The sequence below is a fragment of the Pleurodeles waltl genome, chromosome 8 (genome assembly GCF_031143425.1).
Source record: "Pleurodeles waltl isolate 20211129_DDA chromosome 8, aPleWal1.hap1.20221129, whole genome shotgun sequence".
NCBI classification, from domain to species: domain Eukaryota; kingdom Metazoa; phylum Chordata; class Amphibia; order Caudata; family Salamandridae; genus Pleurodeles; species Pleurodeles waltl.
In genome coordinates, this window is record NC_090447.1 from 595,687,143 (window position 1) to 595,702,162 (window position 15,020).

The 15,020-nt window shown below is 45.5% G+C and overlaps 1 protein-coding gene across 7 annotated transcripts in view; it reads left to right on the forward strand.

The window, feature by feature from the left end:
• The window catches only part of RASA3 (RAS p21 protein activator 3), an 821,322-nt gene that overhangs the window by 708,198 nt on the left and 98,104 nt on the right, over positions 1–15,020 (forward strand). For all 7 annotated transcript variants that reach the window (XM_069204628.1, XM_069204627.1, XM_069204630.1 and 4 more), the window contains one exon: positions 8,758–8,864. In XM_069204628.1, coding sequence (XP_069060729.1) covers positions 8,758–8,864 — 107 coding nt within the window. The remainder of the gene's footprint in view (positions 1–8,757; positions 8,865–15,020) is intronic.

Sequence of the window (15,020 nt, forward strand, 5' to 3'; positions counted from 1 at the left end):
GTGCGACATGAAGGCAAAGTGCTATATTTCTCGGATCCAAAGCAGGCGAACAAGTTTGTAAGACGATTACCTAGGCAGCGGGGGGCGGAGGCGCCGGGGGGGGGTGAGCCCCGAGGACGCCTCACTCAGTGACAATGACTAAGTGCTAGGTTCGGGACTTCATTGCCTCTGGGACTATGGGGGCATGTGGGTCCGCTCCGCGATCTGCCCCTGATGTGTAGCTGTTGCTTGCCCCTGGCCCCTCTCCCCTAGACCATCTGGGTGGAGAGTTGTATGGCAGGCCTCTGCCCCTCGGATGATTCCGGTTCTTTTCTGTTACATGCCTGCAGTTTGGGCTTTAGGGATGGTTGGATGGGACACTACGAGGGTCCGATTGGGGGGCCTGGGTGGGAGGTGGGAGGATGGGGCGAATTGGGAAATGTTCCTGGTTCCTTTTTTGTTCAGTTTTTGTCAGGTGGGGGGCTGTGTCCATGTGCGGAGCTGCATGATTGAGGTTCTGGATGGGGGATGAAGTTTCTTCTACTGTGAGATGCTTGACATGGAATGTGCGGGGACTTAATGATAATCGAAAAGCCCGGCTGGTGATGGCTTATGTTAAGCGTCATGGCATTGATATTTGTATGCTCCAAGAAACCCATCTGATGGCATCGACAGTTGGTAGGCTGAGGGCCGGCTGGGTTGGTGAGGCTCACCATTCGGCATACTCTAGCTACGCTCGTGGGGTTGCAATCATCATCCGTAAGGGGCTGCAGTGGCGCACGCGCGAAATTATTACTGACCCCAATGGTAGATATGTAATACTGAGCGGAGTGTTAGACAGGGCTTGCCGGCTAGTGGCAGTATATGGGCCAAATGTGGCGAATTTTTCCTGGAGGTATGGCGCCAAATAGAGTCGCTGGGAGCTGGGGCTGTGATCTGGGGCGGCGATTTTAATGTTGTTCTAGATGCGTGGCTGGACCGGGAGAGTGTGGCCAGGATGCAACATGTTTCTGCAGCAAGATCATTGACAGCAGTAATGGATAGTGGTGCGCTGGTAGATTTGTGGAGGCAGAGACATACAGGAGTGCGGGAGGGCACCTGCCTGAATTACTTCCATAGCAGTTGGTCCCGTATTGATAGATGGCTGGGCACTAGAGATGTGGAGACCTGGACTAGAGCAATTGACCATCTCCCCCGTACGCTGTCAGACCACTCACCGGTGTTATTAGACCTGGCGATGCCTAGTGTGCTACAACCGATGGTGATGTGGCGGCTGCCCAGCGGTGCTCTCCGGGACGACACCTTCCGAGCGGAGATACGGGAGGCTATTCGGTTATTTTTTTAGGAGAACCGAGGGTCGGTGGACTCCCCTGGCACGGTATGGGAAGCATTTAAAGTGGTTATCCGTGGGGTGTGTCTAGCAAAGCAGCATGGGATAGTGATGGCTTTAAGACGGGAGATGGCTGATATCGAAAGGAGGCTTGAGGATCTGGAGCGGCGATTAGATGGTCAAATGAGGTGCTTGCCGCAATATCGAAAGGAGGCTTGAGGATCTGGAGCGGCGATTAGATGGTCAAATGAGGTGCTTGCCGCAATCAGACGAGAGGTGTCACTGTATGAAGAGGCCTCTCTTAGAGAGGTTTGCTTTCTTGGGAGACATGCGCGGGCTCGCAGGTATGGCGAGGGTGAGAGAGCCGGGAGGACACTAGCGGGGTTATTGCGCAGCCCCTGGGCCAGCAGCTACGTCACTGAGGTGATAGATACTGAGGGTGGCAGGGTGACTGGAACGGGAGGCGTGATGCAGGTATTTACTAAATTTTACTCGCAGCTATACGCGCCTCCGGAGGGTCTTAGGGAGGCAGATATGAAGGAGTATTTTGAGAGCATTGCGTTAGTATGGTTTGAAGAGGCACATAGGATGTATTTGGATATGCCGTTCACAGTAGAGGAGGTGGTGGCGGCGATCCAAAGCCTACCTGGGGATAAGTCTCCTGGCACTGATGGTTTAACCCCTGCCTTTTATAAAGAATATGGGGACATCCTTGCCCCCTATTTGCTGGAGATGTATGAAGAGTCCCTGGTGACGGGGTCCCTTCCGACCTCCCTCCGGGAGGCTTTAATAATAACTATCTGGAAGCCTGGGAAGGACCCGACGCGATGCGATTCGTATCGTCCACTCTCCATGATAAACATTGATAATAAGATTCTTGCAAAAATGATATCGACCCGACTACAGCCACTACTCTCTAAAATGGTGCTTCCAGATCAATCGGGCTTTATTCCCGGGAGATCCACGAGCCACAATTTGCGTACTTTCTTTGTGGTGCTGGGATCACTCGAGACAGGAGATGATGTGGCTGCAGTGTTTCTTGACGCGGCTAAGGCCTTTGATTCTCTGGCCTGGGAATATATGTTTGCGCTTCTGAACCGAGTGGGCCTCAGCGCACGTTTTGTGAATTGGATCAGGTTGCTGTACACTCTGCCTACTTCCAGGTTGCGCCTTAACGGGGGTATATCAGCCCCATTCCTGGTCTCGCGGGGAACACGACAGGGCTGCCCGCTGTCTCTGCTTCTTTTTGCGGCTGCAATGGAGCCACTGGCGGCAGGACTGCGACAGAAATATAGTAATAGCGGCCTACAATTCCGGCAACGCCCTGTCTTGATATCTTTATATGCAGATGATATCGCGATATATGTGCGCAATCCCGGGCAAAATCTAGATATCTTATTAGATTAAATTGTTCGCTTTGGGAACTTATCTGGGGTCACTATTAGTTGGTCGAAATCAATGATCCTGCCACTAACCCCTAGTGTAGAGAGATTCGATTCGCGATACCCTTTGGTTTGGGCAGATGGGCCAGTGCGCTACCTAGGCATATACCTGTGCCGCGATGCGGAAACGCTTCGGCTTGCTAACTACGGGACAGCGATGACATGGCTAGAGGGAAAGGTGGAGGCCTGGAGAGCTCTGCCCCTCTCGCTGACTGGTCGCATTGCTATTGCTAAGATGGTGGTACTCCCTAAATTTTTGTATTTATTCGTGAATCTTCCCCTGCCACTCACTAAGGTTTATTTCCGGCACCTGAGATCTGCGCTTGTGCGGCTGGCATGGGCGGGGCGTCAGCCCCGCATCGCTTGGGAGAAATTGACGCTGTCATTTGAGCAAGGCGGATTGGCAGCCCCAGACCTGGAGTTATATTATCATAGTGCTCAGGCACATTTAGCGTATTATTGGCTGAATCCGACCCGTTATATGCCACACCTTGCACCGGAGAGTGATTCTGTCTGGCCTGACGGCTTGATATGTGCGCTCGGCGGGCGGGTTCTCCCCCGTTCTAGCGGAATAGACACGCTCTCCTGCACTGCAGGAGCATGGAAGGAGTTGATGCGGCGGGCTGGGATGTCGGCTCCCTTTGCGCCATCGCTGCCTGTTATGGCGGTGGCGGATGGCCAGATGTTTCGTGATGGAGGGGTGCGCGGGTTTCTACGAGACGCTGACTTGCTGGTGCTGGGAGACTGGGTGGTGGATGGCCGGTTGTTGGATGTTCCTGACGCACTCTCGAACTGTGCTGGCACCCCGTTGCAGCGCTTTTGTGCTCTCCGCGTCCGCGCTTTGCTGCGGGATCGTTTCTTTGAAGAGCCGGACGCTCCCTCCGAGTTTCGGGCTTTGGAGGCACTCTGTAGCGCGAGATCCCCCTCCAAGTTGATAACCAAGCTGTACAGTGCTGCGCAGGATCAGGGCGGCGGCTTTGTGATGCCCGCTCAGGCTGCATGGGAGAGAGATGTGGGGGAGTCTATTCCAGATGCGATGTGGCACAGCTGCTGTGCTCATATGAGGACATTGTCCCCGAATTATAGACTGCGCTTGCTGCACTTCAAATTTCTGCACCGAATATACTATACGCCTAGGAAGCTACATTCCATGGGACTGCTAGCGGACACACGCTGCGTCCGCTGCGGAGCTCCGGACGCAGGCTTCTTTCACCTGGCATGGGAGTGTGCGGAAGTATATAAGTTTTGGGAGGAGATAAGACGGGCGATTGTTGAAATGATAGGGGAAGAGATACCCCTCTCCCCCAAGGTAGCGCTGTTGGGATATATGGACGAGGTGCAAGGCCTGCATAGACAATTAGTGGGCCTGCTCATGCTGCTGGCCAAGCGAAGAGTAGCAATGTGTTGGGGCAGAGGGAGAGCCCCTCGCAGATCGGATTGGTTGCGAGATGCGGATTTCTGCCATGACCAGCTGTTAGTATTCTGGGAACTCATGCCAGAGAGATCCCGTCCCAAAGATATTTGGTTAAATGAATACCTGGCTACGCAGACTGAGAGTGCTGTGTGACTGACGTCCCCTATCTGCGCGTTTCAATCCCCCCCCCCCCCCCCCGAGTCATGCGAGTCACCTTGATGTGCGATAGCCCTGCGAGATGTGGCTGTGCCCTCCACCTGCCTGTTTTTGTTTTTTTTTTCTTTTAGAGGTTTTTGCAATTGATATCTTGTTGCAGTTCCCCCTGCTCGACGGTGTTGGATTAATAACATTGGGTGTTTCTGCCGTTTCCCTTCTACGGGGTGGCGGAATGTTGCACCTCTCCGATGTGGAGGGCTTTTTTCTTTGATCTCTTTTTCCTGGAACGGACCCCTGGACATTGGCAGATGGTGAGAGACACCGGCAGAGTCATATTTGAGATATGGGATACCACTGCAGTTTTATGATGTGTAATGACTCTCATATATCCTCACCCACTTGTCGAGAGATCTGCTGAATTAATGTATGTTTCTTTGGTTTGTGCTTAACTGAATAAAACAATAAAGGAGGGAAAAAAAAGGGAAAAAAAAAACAAAAAAATTCAAATATGTGAAGGAGACTCTAATAGCAATGATAGTCTTGGCTAGAGCTTTTAATTCAGAAGTTTTACTGTCCGAGATCTTGGATTGAAATACAGCTATTATGATGGATTACTGGGTTGCTGTAGTCCTTGATCCTAGTTACAACTGATGATCGGAGCAAAATCTGCAGGATGTAAGCAATTGATCACTTAATTATGGTTGATGGTTGTTTATGATTCTATTGTCTCAAGAAACAACCAATGTAACCTTGGACTAGGGACAGTCATGAACTATAAACTTATTTTTAACAAACGCTGGAATTTGATTGCAGGTAGAACATAAACTGGTCACCTGAATTATAAATGGTTTTGGTTAGTAAAACTTCTAGGAGCACGAATACTTACAGAATTAGACAAATAGTGGGGGACTTACTCCAACTGAGAGTTGAAATGTACAGACCATCTGCAACAACCAAATGCAGCCAAGCTAGGATGGTTGACACAAACCTAGGATCAATGGAAGCCTATGTGTGTGAATCTGTATCAATAAAAGTAATGGAAAAATGGCAGGCATTGGGTATTGGATTTAGTAAAATTCTTTAATTTATGAGGAATGCTATCAACAATGTTCCCGCTGGCAATAAAGGATATCATTTGTGGCAAATTAGCAGTCCACATTGTTATTTTCGGAACTGAGAAGACTTGAAAATATTAGGAACTAACTTTGTGTCTACTGATTGTAGGCAAGGCATGATATCATGTTTGAGCTGCTAAATTAGAATTCACATAATTGTTTTGACTCTATGCAGGTAGAAGTTCCATACCCGGCATTTAATATTGCTGAGTTACTGCAGGGAAATAAAACACTGATCAATCAAACATTCCCCTCAGTAGATAAGGGAAAACACAATTCCTAAAGTTGTTCAAATAATCCTGACTTTCTGATGTATGATGAATACTTGTGGCATATTCATCACTTTATGAATAACCCGAGGTGCCAGACTGAGGCCCTCATTACGAGACTGGCGGTCATGAGACCGCCAGCCTCACCGTGGCAGTCCTACCGCAGTGGAGCCGGCGGTACGGACCGCCATATTAGGAGTTGTGGGGTTTGGCAGATGCCAAGTGTCCACAACTCTGCCTGGCCTGCTGGTGCGGTCATTCTGTCGCCGCCACACACACACACGTCACCACACATGCACACATCCTTCCCACCTGTCCACACACTCACAGGCACCCCCCCACCCCTTCACTCACGCATGCATTCACATACACACCCATTCAGCATACCCATACATGCACTCAGACACCCCCACTCACTCACATTTATCAACACAGACAGCCCCAGTCACTTGCATTCATCCATACAGACACCCCATACACGCGCCCACACATGCACACGCACACATACGCATACACTCACAGACACGCATGCATTCAGCACCCACTCCGCAAACATACACACCCATACACACCACAGACCCCCTCCCCCCTTTCGGATGCCCACTTACCTCTTCCGTCGAGGAGGACGTCCGGGAGGGGATGGGTCCTGGCAGTCTTCCCTCACCACATCACCACACCAGCAGGACTCCGCCAAGACGTATTATGGCTTGTAATACAGAGGGTGGAGTCCTGCAGGCGTGCCGTTGCCGGCAAGGGACCCACCTCTGCAGCGCCGAGGGCCAGCATGACTGCTGGCTGCTTTCCGCCTCAATAATTTAGAAAAGCAGCCAGCACTCGTAATGTGGCAGTCTGCTGACCGCCAGCACTGGTGGTCGTCTGGTGGGTTGGGCTTTGACGGTCAGTGGAATTGACCGCCAAAGTCCAAATGAGGGCCTGAATCTGGAAAAGTTGTCTTCAGCAATAGCTCTTTAGTACTGACAGTCCTGTCTCCATCCTACCATGTTTTGTCTACACAAGGATGGGTCTGGCACTCTGGCAGCCTTTCCTGTTTCTTTCCCACCTTACGAATGTGGATCTGGACCTTTTCTTCAGTGTCTTATTCAAATTCCTCACTCATTGTTCGGCAATGGGTAGGTCGGATGTCACCAACAAAGATTTCAGAAAGGGAAATGAATGCATGGCATATCTTCATCACAGATTTGATAAGTAACATAAAAAATGAATGTATTCTGCAAAGGACCAGGAAATGCATATAGTGGAATGTTTGTGCAATCAAGCAAATGGACATTGTCTGTCAGCAGGATGCTGGAAGGGTCAATGGTATTGATATCTGCATACGAGTTTCATAAATATCTTGTAATGCAGAGACTTTAAACTATTTTCCCAAACTAGAATTTATTTTGCATTGTGTCTTATGTTGTGTAAATAAGACCCCAGCGTAGTGTAGAGTCTATGCCCTAGACTGGGCACAATATGCCTCTCTGATAGTGAAGTTGTATCACGTAGACTGAACCCATCACTGTTGATGTAAAATGAGGTTAATAGTATGCTTTTTTGTCTCTGTTGAGTTAGGCTGGGTGGTTGTTAACTCAAACCTGTAGAGTATTTTTACTACCAGCTTGATAGAATAAAAGCTAAGCGGAAGGGTTTAGAAAAGTCTCTAGCAGGTTTTTCCGAATATTCTACTGTAAAGCATTTGGACGATTATATGTGAAGAATACAGGCAATCACATTTCAGCAACAGAGCACCCTTTCACTTGCCACCAATGATATGAATGAAGAGGGTTTGCTCGCTGGTTTTGAAAAGAAGAAAGAGATGGTAAATGATAATGGTGGAATTTGTATCAACACTAATTTTGGCATTATGGAGGGCGGAAGGTCCTAGTGATGTTTATGAATTCATATTCTGTATCCTAGAGATCTCGATTTGCACTCTAGAGTTGACCACATGCACTTTTTAATTACTAGAGTAGAATTTGAAGGTGTTCACTCACCACATCCAGGATGGCTCCCCCTATTCTGCCTTTGCTAAACTAGTCTTGATATTTTTATTTTGGATCACATCCAGTGGATCTATAAAAAGGGGTACTTCTCTACTAGCACTATAGTACCACTGATGTATTCGACAGACTTCACTAGGATAAACATCTGCCTGTATTTGTGAGAAGTGAGGAGAACCTAAATTTGTTCCTTTTTTGCACATTCTCCATCATACATTTTCAGAATGTCCGCTTGCTCGTCAGATTTCTGATAATTTAGAGTTTTCCACTGGAGTTGGTTCCTTTCAGATTTTGAAAGTTCTGGCATTTTTTTCCACAAAAACACTGCTAAGATTTTAGGGAGTGTGAATAAACAAAATATTGGCAGACGTGCAATTGTTTATGGTCGCGAAGGAGATTAAAATAAAGTTTTTATGCTGTAGAGCATACGATTTCTTTTTACCTTGTTCTTGTGGAGCACCCTTGTGGTATCTATCAATTCATCGTCGAGCTGTATCTACTGTGGGTTGCATGCAGGTTCTGAAACCATGTATACCAAGGTATTATACTCTATGCTGACAAGGAAGTGTTTGACCAAGCAGCAATGAACACTTCCTCTTGAGTAGGCTGGGGTTTAAAGATTCATTTACCAGGTGAATTGTATTGTACCCAAAAGGAGCATGAGTGTGAGTGAATATATAGAGCTACTTCATCTTTCTACTTTTCTTCCATCATAAGTGTGGTTGCTTCATATGTGTCAGTTTCATCACCAATTGTCTTATTAGGCAGCTCCCTACCGCCACCCAGCAGCATAGTTGTTTTTGTTGTGTGTATTGTGGTTGCTGTTTCAGAGTGTCTTTCCGTATGCCTCAGACCTCGCATATGCTAACTTTGCCTTATATGTATAGAATAGAAGCAGTTCTACTGCTATGGAAGAACCACTCTCAAAAATTGTTTTTCTAGGTGCATTTAAAGCTCCAAAAATAATTGTGCGGACATTTTTTGTGATTCACCTTTATGATTATTGGTTAAAACGTAAATATTTTTGCTGATCGTTGTCTCGTTTCTGACAGATTTATGATCAAGCGGGCCCAAGGAAGAAAACGGTTTGGTATGAAAAATTTCAAGAAGAGATGGTTTCGGCTAACGAACCATGAATTTACCTATCAGAAAAGTAAAGGTAATTTTTTTAAAGAAAAGTATTGATTTTTACAGGCCTGATTTCATTCATTTTCATTCATTCAAGATCCCAATTTGATAGATAAGGTATTCCGCATATTTGGGTTCGGCCTTCCATATCAACAGTATCATCCCAATAACATAGACCTTGGAAGTGATGGCAAAGTGGCCACTCATGATCACATTTGTTTTGGTCATCGTATTACGCGTACACGAAACCCCTTGTTGTGGTGACAATTGATTTGGGATCCAGATGGCCCTCCAGTATGCCTGTGTGTGATCAGCATAAGAAGGGAATTCTAGGTGGGGGTCGCTGGCAAAGACCCATGAGTGCCTTCACATATCCATCAGTGAACGAACATTAGCTGCAAGGAAAACTGCTTAAAGCTTTCAGGTGGGAGCTAAGATTTAGTTCTCCAAACTAACGCATGAGAGCATAGTATTGATCTGGTTCCGGCCTTGTGTTTAGAGGGGCTGGTGAGTTAAACAGCTTTGAATCTTATTTCTCAAAAATCCCAAACTATTTTTTTGTAGTTTTTTTTTCTTAAGCCACAAATAGACGCAAATAATTTTGCACTATAGGGAGGTCACATATCTCACCCCAAGTCAGAGGACATGTCTTTCCAGATAAGCTCTGTAAGTACTTAATCAACATGAAGCAAAAAGGTATAATTCAACAGTTATACTCTTTACTCTAGCACACTCTTATGCTCTGTAGTACATGCAACCCCATTGTTGGTCTCTGGATTTTCCAAGTCAAAAATAATTCCTCCCTTGTCTGCAAACCTTGTTTAATTTTCGGGGCGCCCCCTACTATTGTACATCACTCTCAAATGTTCACCAACCCATGTTCGAGCACCATTGGTTTACAGTCCACGCTACATCTCTGCAAGTTACCCCCATACCCAAGAGGTCTAATAGTTTGCAACTTTACGTAAGCTACAGGTTGCCACGTGCTCCAAAGATAACAGCCTTGGCCAGCAAGTCATGGGGAATCCACAAAGTCATGTTCAGTTAACATATAATATTCATCTAAAACGTCAGCATTTTGGCACATCGCCTTATCAGGTGAAAGGGGTTGCTTTGTGCCCACAGTCTCTATAGCATGCAGCATAGGGACGTTTCTAAATACTCTGGTGTTATATATCATAAAGAAGATTTTTGGTGGAGCCAGTCTAAATCTGGCTGGTATTGTAATTTCTTCCAGATGCATAACTGCTTCTGTCCATGTAGAGTCTTTCAACTCACTCAATTAACATTTAATTTTAAGCCTGGTCATAGTGACTTAATGCCTTTGTGAACTGGATTCCAGACAGGAGAATTGGTCACCAATCTGATCTAATATCTTGATGGACTGACATCTCGGAAGGCTACTCATTTTTTACATCCTAATGAGATCCCTGCTTTTAAGTCTATTCACGTTCTTCACTTTTTCAAACTACCAACCACACACAATGAGGTTTCCTCAGTAATTCTCCTCTTTCAGCCATGGAAGTGGTGGCCAAAAACCAAGCATGCACCACAGCTTCATTGGGGAGGCAGAGTCCACACCTTCCATAATGCAGGTATAAGTTGTCTGTGAAACTGCACAAATATTTATCATTCTGAAAGTAGGTTAGTTTTAGGGTGCAAAGGTCGGATCATTTACTCTGACTAACTGGAATGCCCAAAGTTATTTGCATAAATGGAAATTGCAGGCTTTCCATCATATACACCCCAAAATAGTAGGTTTAGAGATATAATCGACATACCCCTCTCCAGGCATTGCACTGAGATTGAGGTATCAGTTTTCCAGATGTTCTCCTGAGTTTAAAATGGCTTGTTCTGCTGTTTTTACAAGAACTTAGGGGTGTGATCATTTTGAATAATGCAGCTCACCTAAAGAGATGGTTTTCTACAAATTGAGCCATATTCCTTGTAGTATAGCACTAGCACATAGAGGTTATAGCCCAGCTATTTGAATTCCTTCCTCTCATCATCCATTGTGCGGACATAAAATTGACTTAAATTTTGTCAGCGATCTGAGAGTTTTACACACTTCAGCTCATATGTCTTCCTTTTATGTCAATTAAGACAGCCTGCCACCTGTAAGTAAATACCATCCATGCCTTCATCAACTGCACTGTCAGCGCCTGCAATTCTCAGTGGAACAACAAACACTATTGAGCTTTATTCTGGATACCTTACAGTATAAAAGAGCCCCCAAGGTATGTTTGCAGGTAAATTTGATTGTATCGGTAGTGGGGCTCCTCCTGAAAAATATTTGAGGTTACTATGATAGACATGAACACGGTCACTGTGGGAGACACGGACACAGACACCTATGCAAGTACTATGGTTTACATAAGGCTCACACCCACTCGAACATGATCTGTTGTCCCAAGGTGTTCTTCTCAGTTGCGACAGATACACTTTTTTGGAAGCTTATCACATTCTAGTCTGATAATAAGAATTCATGGTGAAAATCCATGTATGAGTAAACATTTTCTTAGCAAGTAACTTGAGTTCTCCCTGTTAGTATTTCTCGCTGTTGGGACCTTCACTTTTCAAAGGCAAGGGCTGGGCGCGCTGGGGGAATGAATTACTTAACTGTCTTTCAGTGGCACCAGTTTTTTTCCGGCAGAGGCTCTGTTGGCTATACGTGTACTTCTGTAAGAAACTCTTTTATAGTATCTCTTCATTGTGAAATCTATTCCTAATTTCATTGAAGTCTAATCCCTATCTGTTAGTCCGTTTTTAGAAATGTAGTATTGCGAAGTAAAATAGGATTCCCATTTAAGACCCTGGGTATGATCTGGAGAGTATGCCCAAAAATGAGTTACTTCCTATTTGTGTCACAAACAGGATTAACAAGTCAGGTACGAATTACACACTGCTCACGTGATGCCTTCCTGATTGTAGTCAGGTAATGTGGTGCAAATTGAAGAAGGGGGTGCCAGGAGTTGTGCAAAATGCCTTTTTGCATTTAAGGCACCCCAGAACCTGTGAATGAATGTGCAGGTCAGATGTTGTTCCCCATTCTAATGTATCAGACTCCGAGTTGAGTGCAAGTTGTTCACTGCTAATTACTGCATACCCCTCAATTTGAACCCACATTGTGAAAGTCATAATTAGGGCTGAAGCCTGTAAAATATGCCCTCATCATCACATGGGGCATAGCTCAACTGGTGCCTGATTCTGGGGCCTTCCGGTACACATGATACTGTCATTGGGATTCTGTCATTTTTCACTTGGCTGATGAATGTGTGACAACCATGCATGGACTGGGTGACTGGAATTTCTCTCCTCTAAACTTGCAAACACTATTAGTCATATGGAATGTTAGGTTGCTGAACACCCTATCTGTCTCCACTGGCACTGCCACAGAATCCTCCAAACATGGGATTATCTTTTCCTTTGAATCAGTCAGAACCCCTGCATATATAACCAGACAATGAATCAGCATCTTCATTAATGTAAATGTTCTCTTTTCCACTAACCCACATGGTGTGAGCATATCCTAGAACTGCATGTGTGCTTGGCACCGCCATCCTAATTGGAAGAAATCAGCTAATAGTTGTTACATGCCTCCTTCCAAGATGCTGGATTTCAATGCGCATCTGACCCAGGAAGTGCACCTAACTTCACTTGTGAAATCTTGTGGCTGTGGGATGCAATTGACCATAGGTCTCCGTGGGAGATGCCGGTCCATTCCTGGGTTCTCATTTAAACTTACACAGTTAGCTGTAATAGCGCACTGTAAGACTTTGGGCCTTTGATTGAAGGGTTGAAGACCCTTCTCAATGAACAGCCACTATCCCTGTGAGGGTGAATTACAAATGTCACTACGTTAACCTGTGCTTAACCCTCTGTTAGGTTGTCGCAAAAATAAACAAGCTTAACTTCGAGGCAATGTGTAAAGTACTTACGAACACACCAACAGTAAAAACGTGAAAACGCAACACAAAAAAATTCCCATGCCAAATTAGGAAAATAGAGAAAACTTTAATAAATAAAATGACATCAAAACAATTTAAATCCAATCAATAGAACTTTTGAATGAATGAACAATGAATTTTTAAAGTTTTATTTGAAAAATAGCATCTAAAAGATCAAATTTCCAACGATGGGTATCTCATCGTGATAGAATGCGACAAAGTCAAAAGCTATTGTTGACCGCAATGGACAGTGGTTCGGCTCCACAATGTGGATTAGGTCTGGTCTCGGCTTACCTTTGACTTAAAAGACAATTTGAAGAAAATTCCTGAGAAGGTGATGTTCAGCGGGGCAAGGCAGCCAGCAATGTCTGAGGAAGAGGAGTTGTTGTCAGGGAAATACTTGATAAGGTTATAATGAAGATTTCAGACTTTGTCACTTCTTCAAAGTCAAAAATCTACAGCAGGACGAAGCTCCAGGTTGTAGCGATGAGGACTCCATGAGGCAGCATACTTCATCTGAGAGAAGTAGCTGAACAGGATTTGCTGCTACGAAGAAGAATATAGTGGGAGCTACTGCAGAGTCAGACCAGCGATACACTTCTAATGACTTGGGGAGAAGTTAGTTTCTGGTCTCCTGCAGGTTGTCATGCCACGTTTTTGTGGAAGGTTTTCTCAGTCCAGAGTTTCAGGTGTTGGGCTGGATAAGCACTTTAGGCCTAGTTCCAAGGATCCAGTACTGATTTGAGCACCCCTTGGGGTGGGGGGGTCAGGGCTCATTCCAGGCAGAGGCCAGGTGCAGGGTTTAAGGTCTCCAGAGCCTTTCTGTCCCTGTAGCTCACACAGGAGGCCAGCCAACTAGCTCAGTCAATCTGATAGTCCTGGGATCAAGCAGCAGGGCAGTCCTCCAAATGTACAAAGCAAGCGTCAAGCTGCAGGGCAGTCTTCTGGTAGCAGCAGGGCAGTCCTCTGAGGTACAAATCAGACCTCAAGCAGTAGGGCAGTCCTCTGAGGTACATGGCAGTTCTTCTGAGGGGTGGGGGTGCTTCCCAGGTCCAGGAGTATACTGAGGAGTAGGTCTAAGGGTCCAATATTTATACCTGGTGCCAGCCTTTGGAGTAGGAGAGACTTCTAAACTATCCCCCATCTGGTTCTAGAAATGTCCTTCCTTCCACTGCCCAGACTTCCAAGTGGCTTAGAGTGACAAAAGGCTGGTGTCATGTATTTTTGTAAGTGTGCTGAAAGCAGCCCTTTAAAATGTAAATAGGGGAAGGAACAGCTCCGCCCCACTAATCTTGGTAGGACCTCATCCTGCCAATACAAAGTCCACTTTGTCTCAGTGTCTGAGAAGAATACACAAAGACCAACTGCCAACTATTCACAATGTGGCCCTGGACACCAAATGTTTAGGACAAAAAAATGCCAACTTTTCAAACGTGACATTTTCAGATTTGTGATCTGCAATCCGACTTTACCGTTAAAGAGGATTTTAAACTACCATTCTTTTGAGACTGAACATGGCATTTAGACTTGTTCCCAAACAAAAGTTAGCACTTAATGAATACAATAAGGTAACCCATGTTACCCTATGGAAGAAGTAGGCCTCAGAGTAGTGAAAAACAAGTTTGGGAGTTTTTGACTACCAGGACATGCAAAACCTAAAAACACATGCCCCACCTTTTAAATACAATGCACCTTGTCAAATGGGCTGGTTAGGGCCTACCTTATGGGTGAATTATATGTATTAAAAAGAGTGGTTTAGGCCTGTCAAATTTTTTTGTTTTGCCATGTCGAATTGGCAGTTTAAAATTGCTACAGGCTGCAGTGATAGGCCTAAGATACATTTTAAAGGGTTATTTAACTGGATGTCACAATAAGTGCTGTGTTGCAGGCCTACTATTAGCATTCAATTTATAGGCCCTGGGTACATGTAATACCACTTTAGGTACCTATCTGTAAATTATATGTGCCAATTGGGTATAAGCTAATTTTACCAAGTTTAAAGGAGTGAGCACAAGTCCTTCAGCACTGCCCATCAGTCGTAAAGGGCACAGTGTCCTAAAGTAAACAAAAATGAATTTCAGTAAATGAGGGAGAGAAGGTAAGCACTTTAAGTGAAGACCACACCAAAGGCTGGCAGGTTTAACAGCCACAAGTGGTATCAGTCTCATGTTACCTTTTGTACTCACTCCAGCATTCTGTATCATGGAACCCTGGCAGATTATCTAAAGATGAGGTGGATG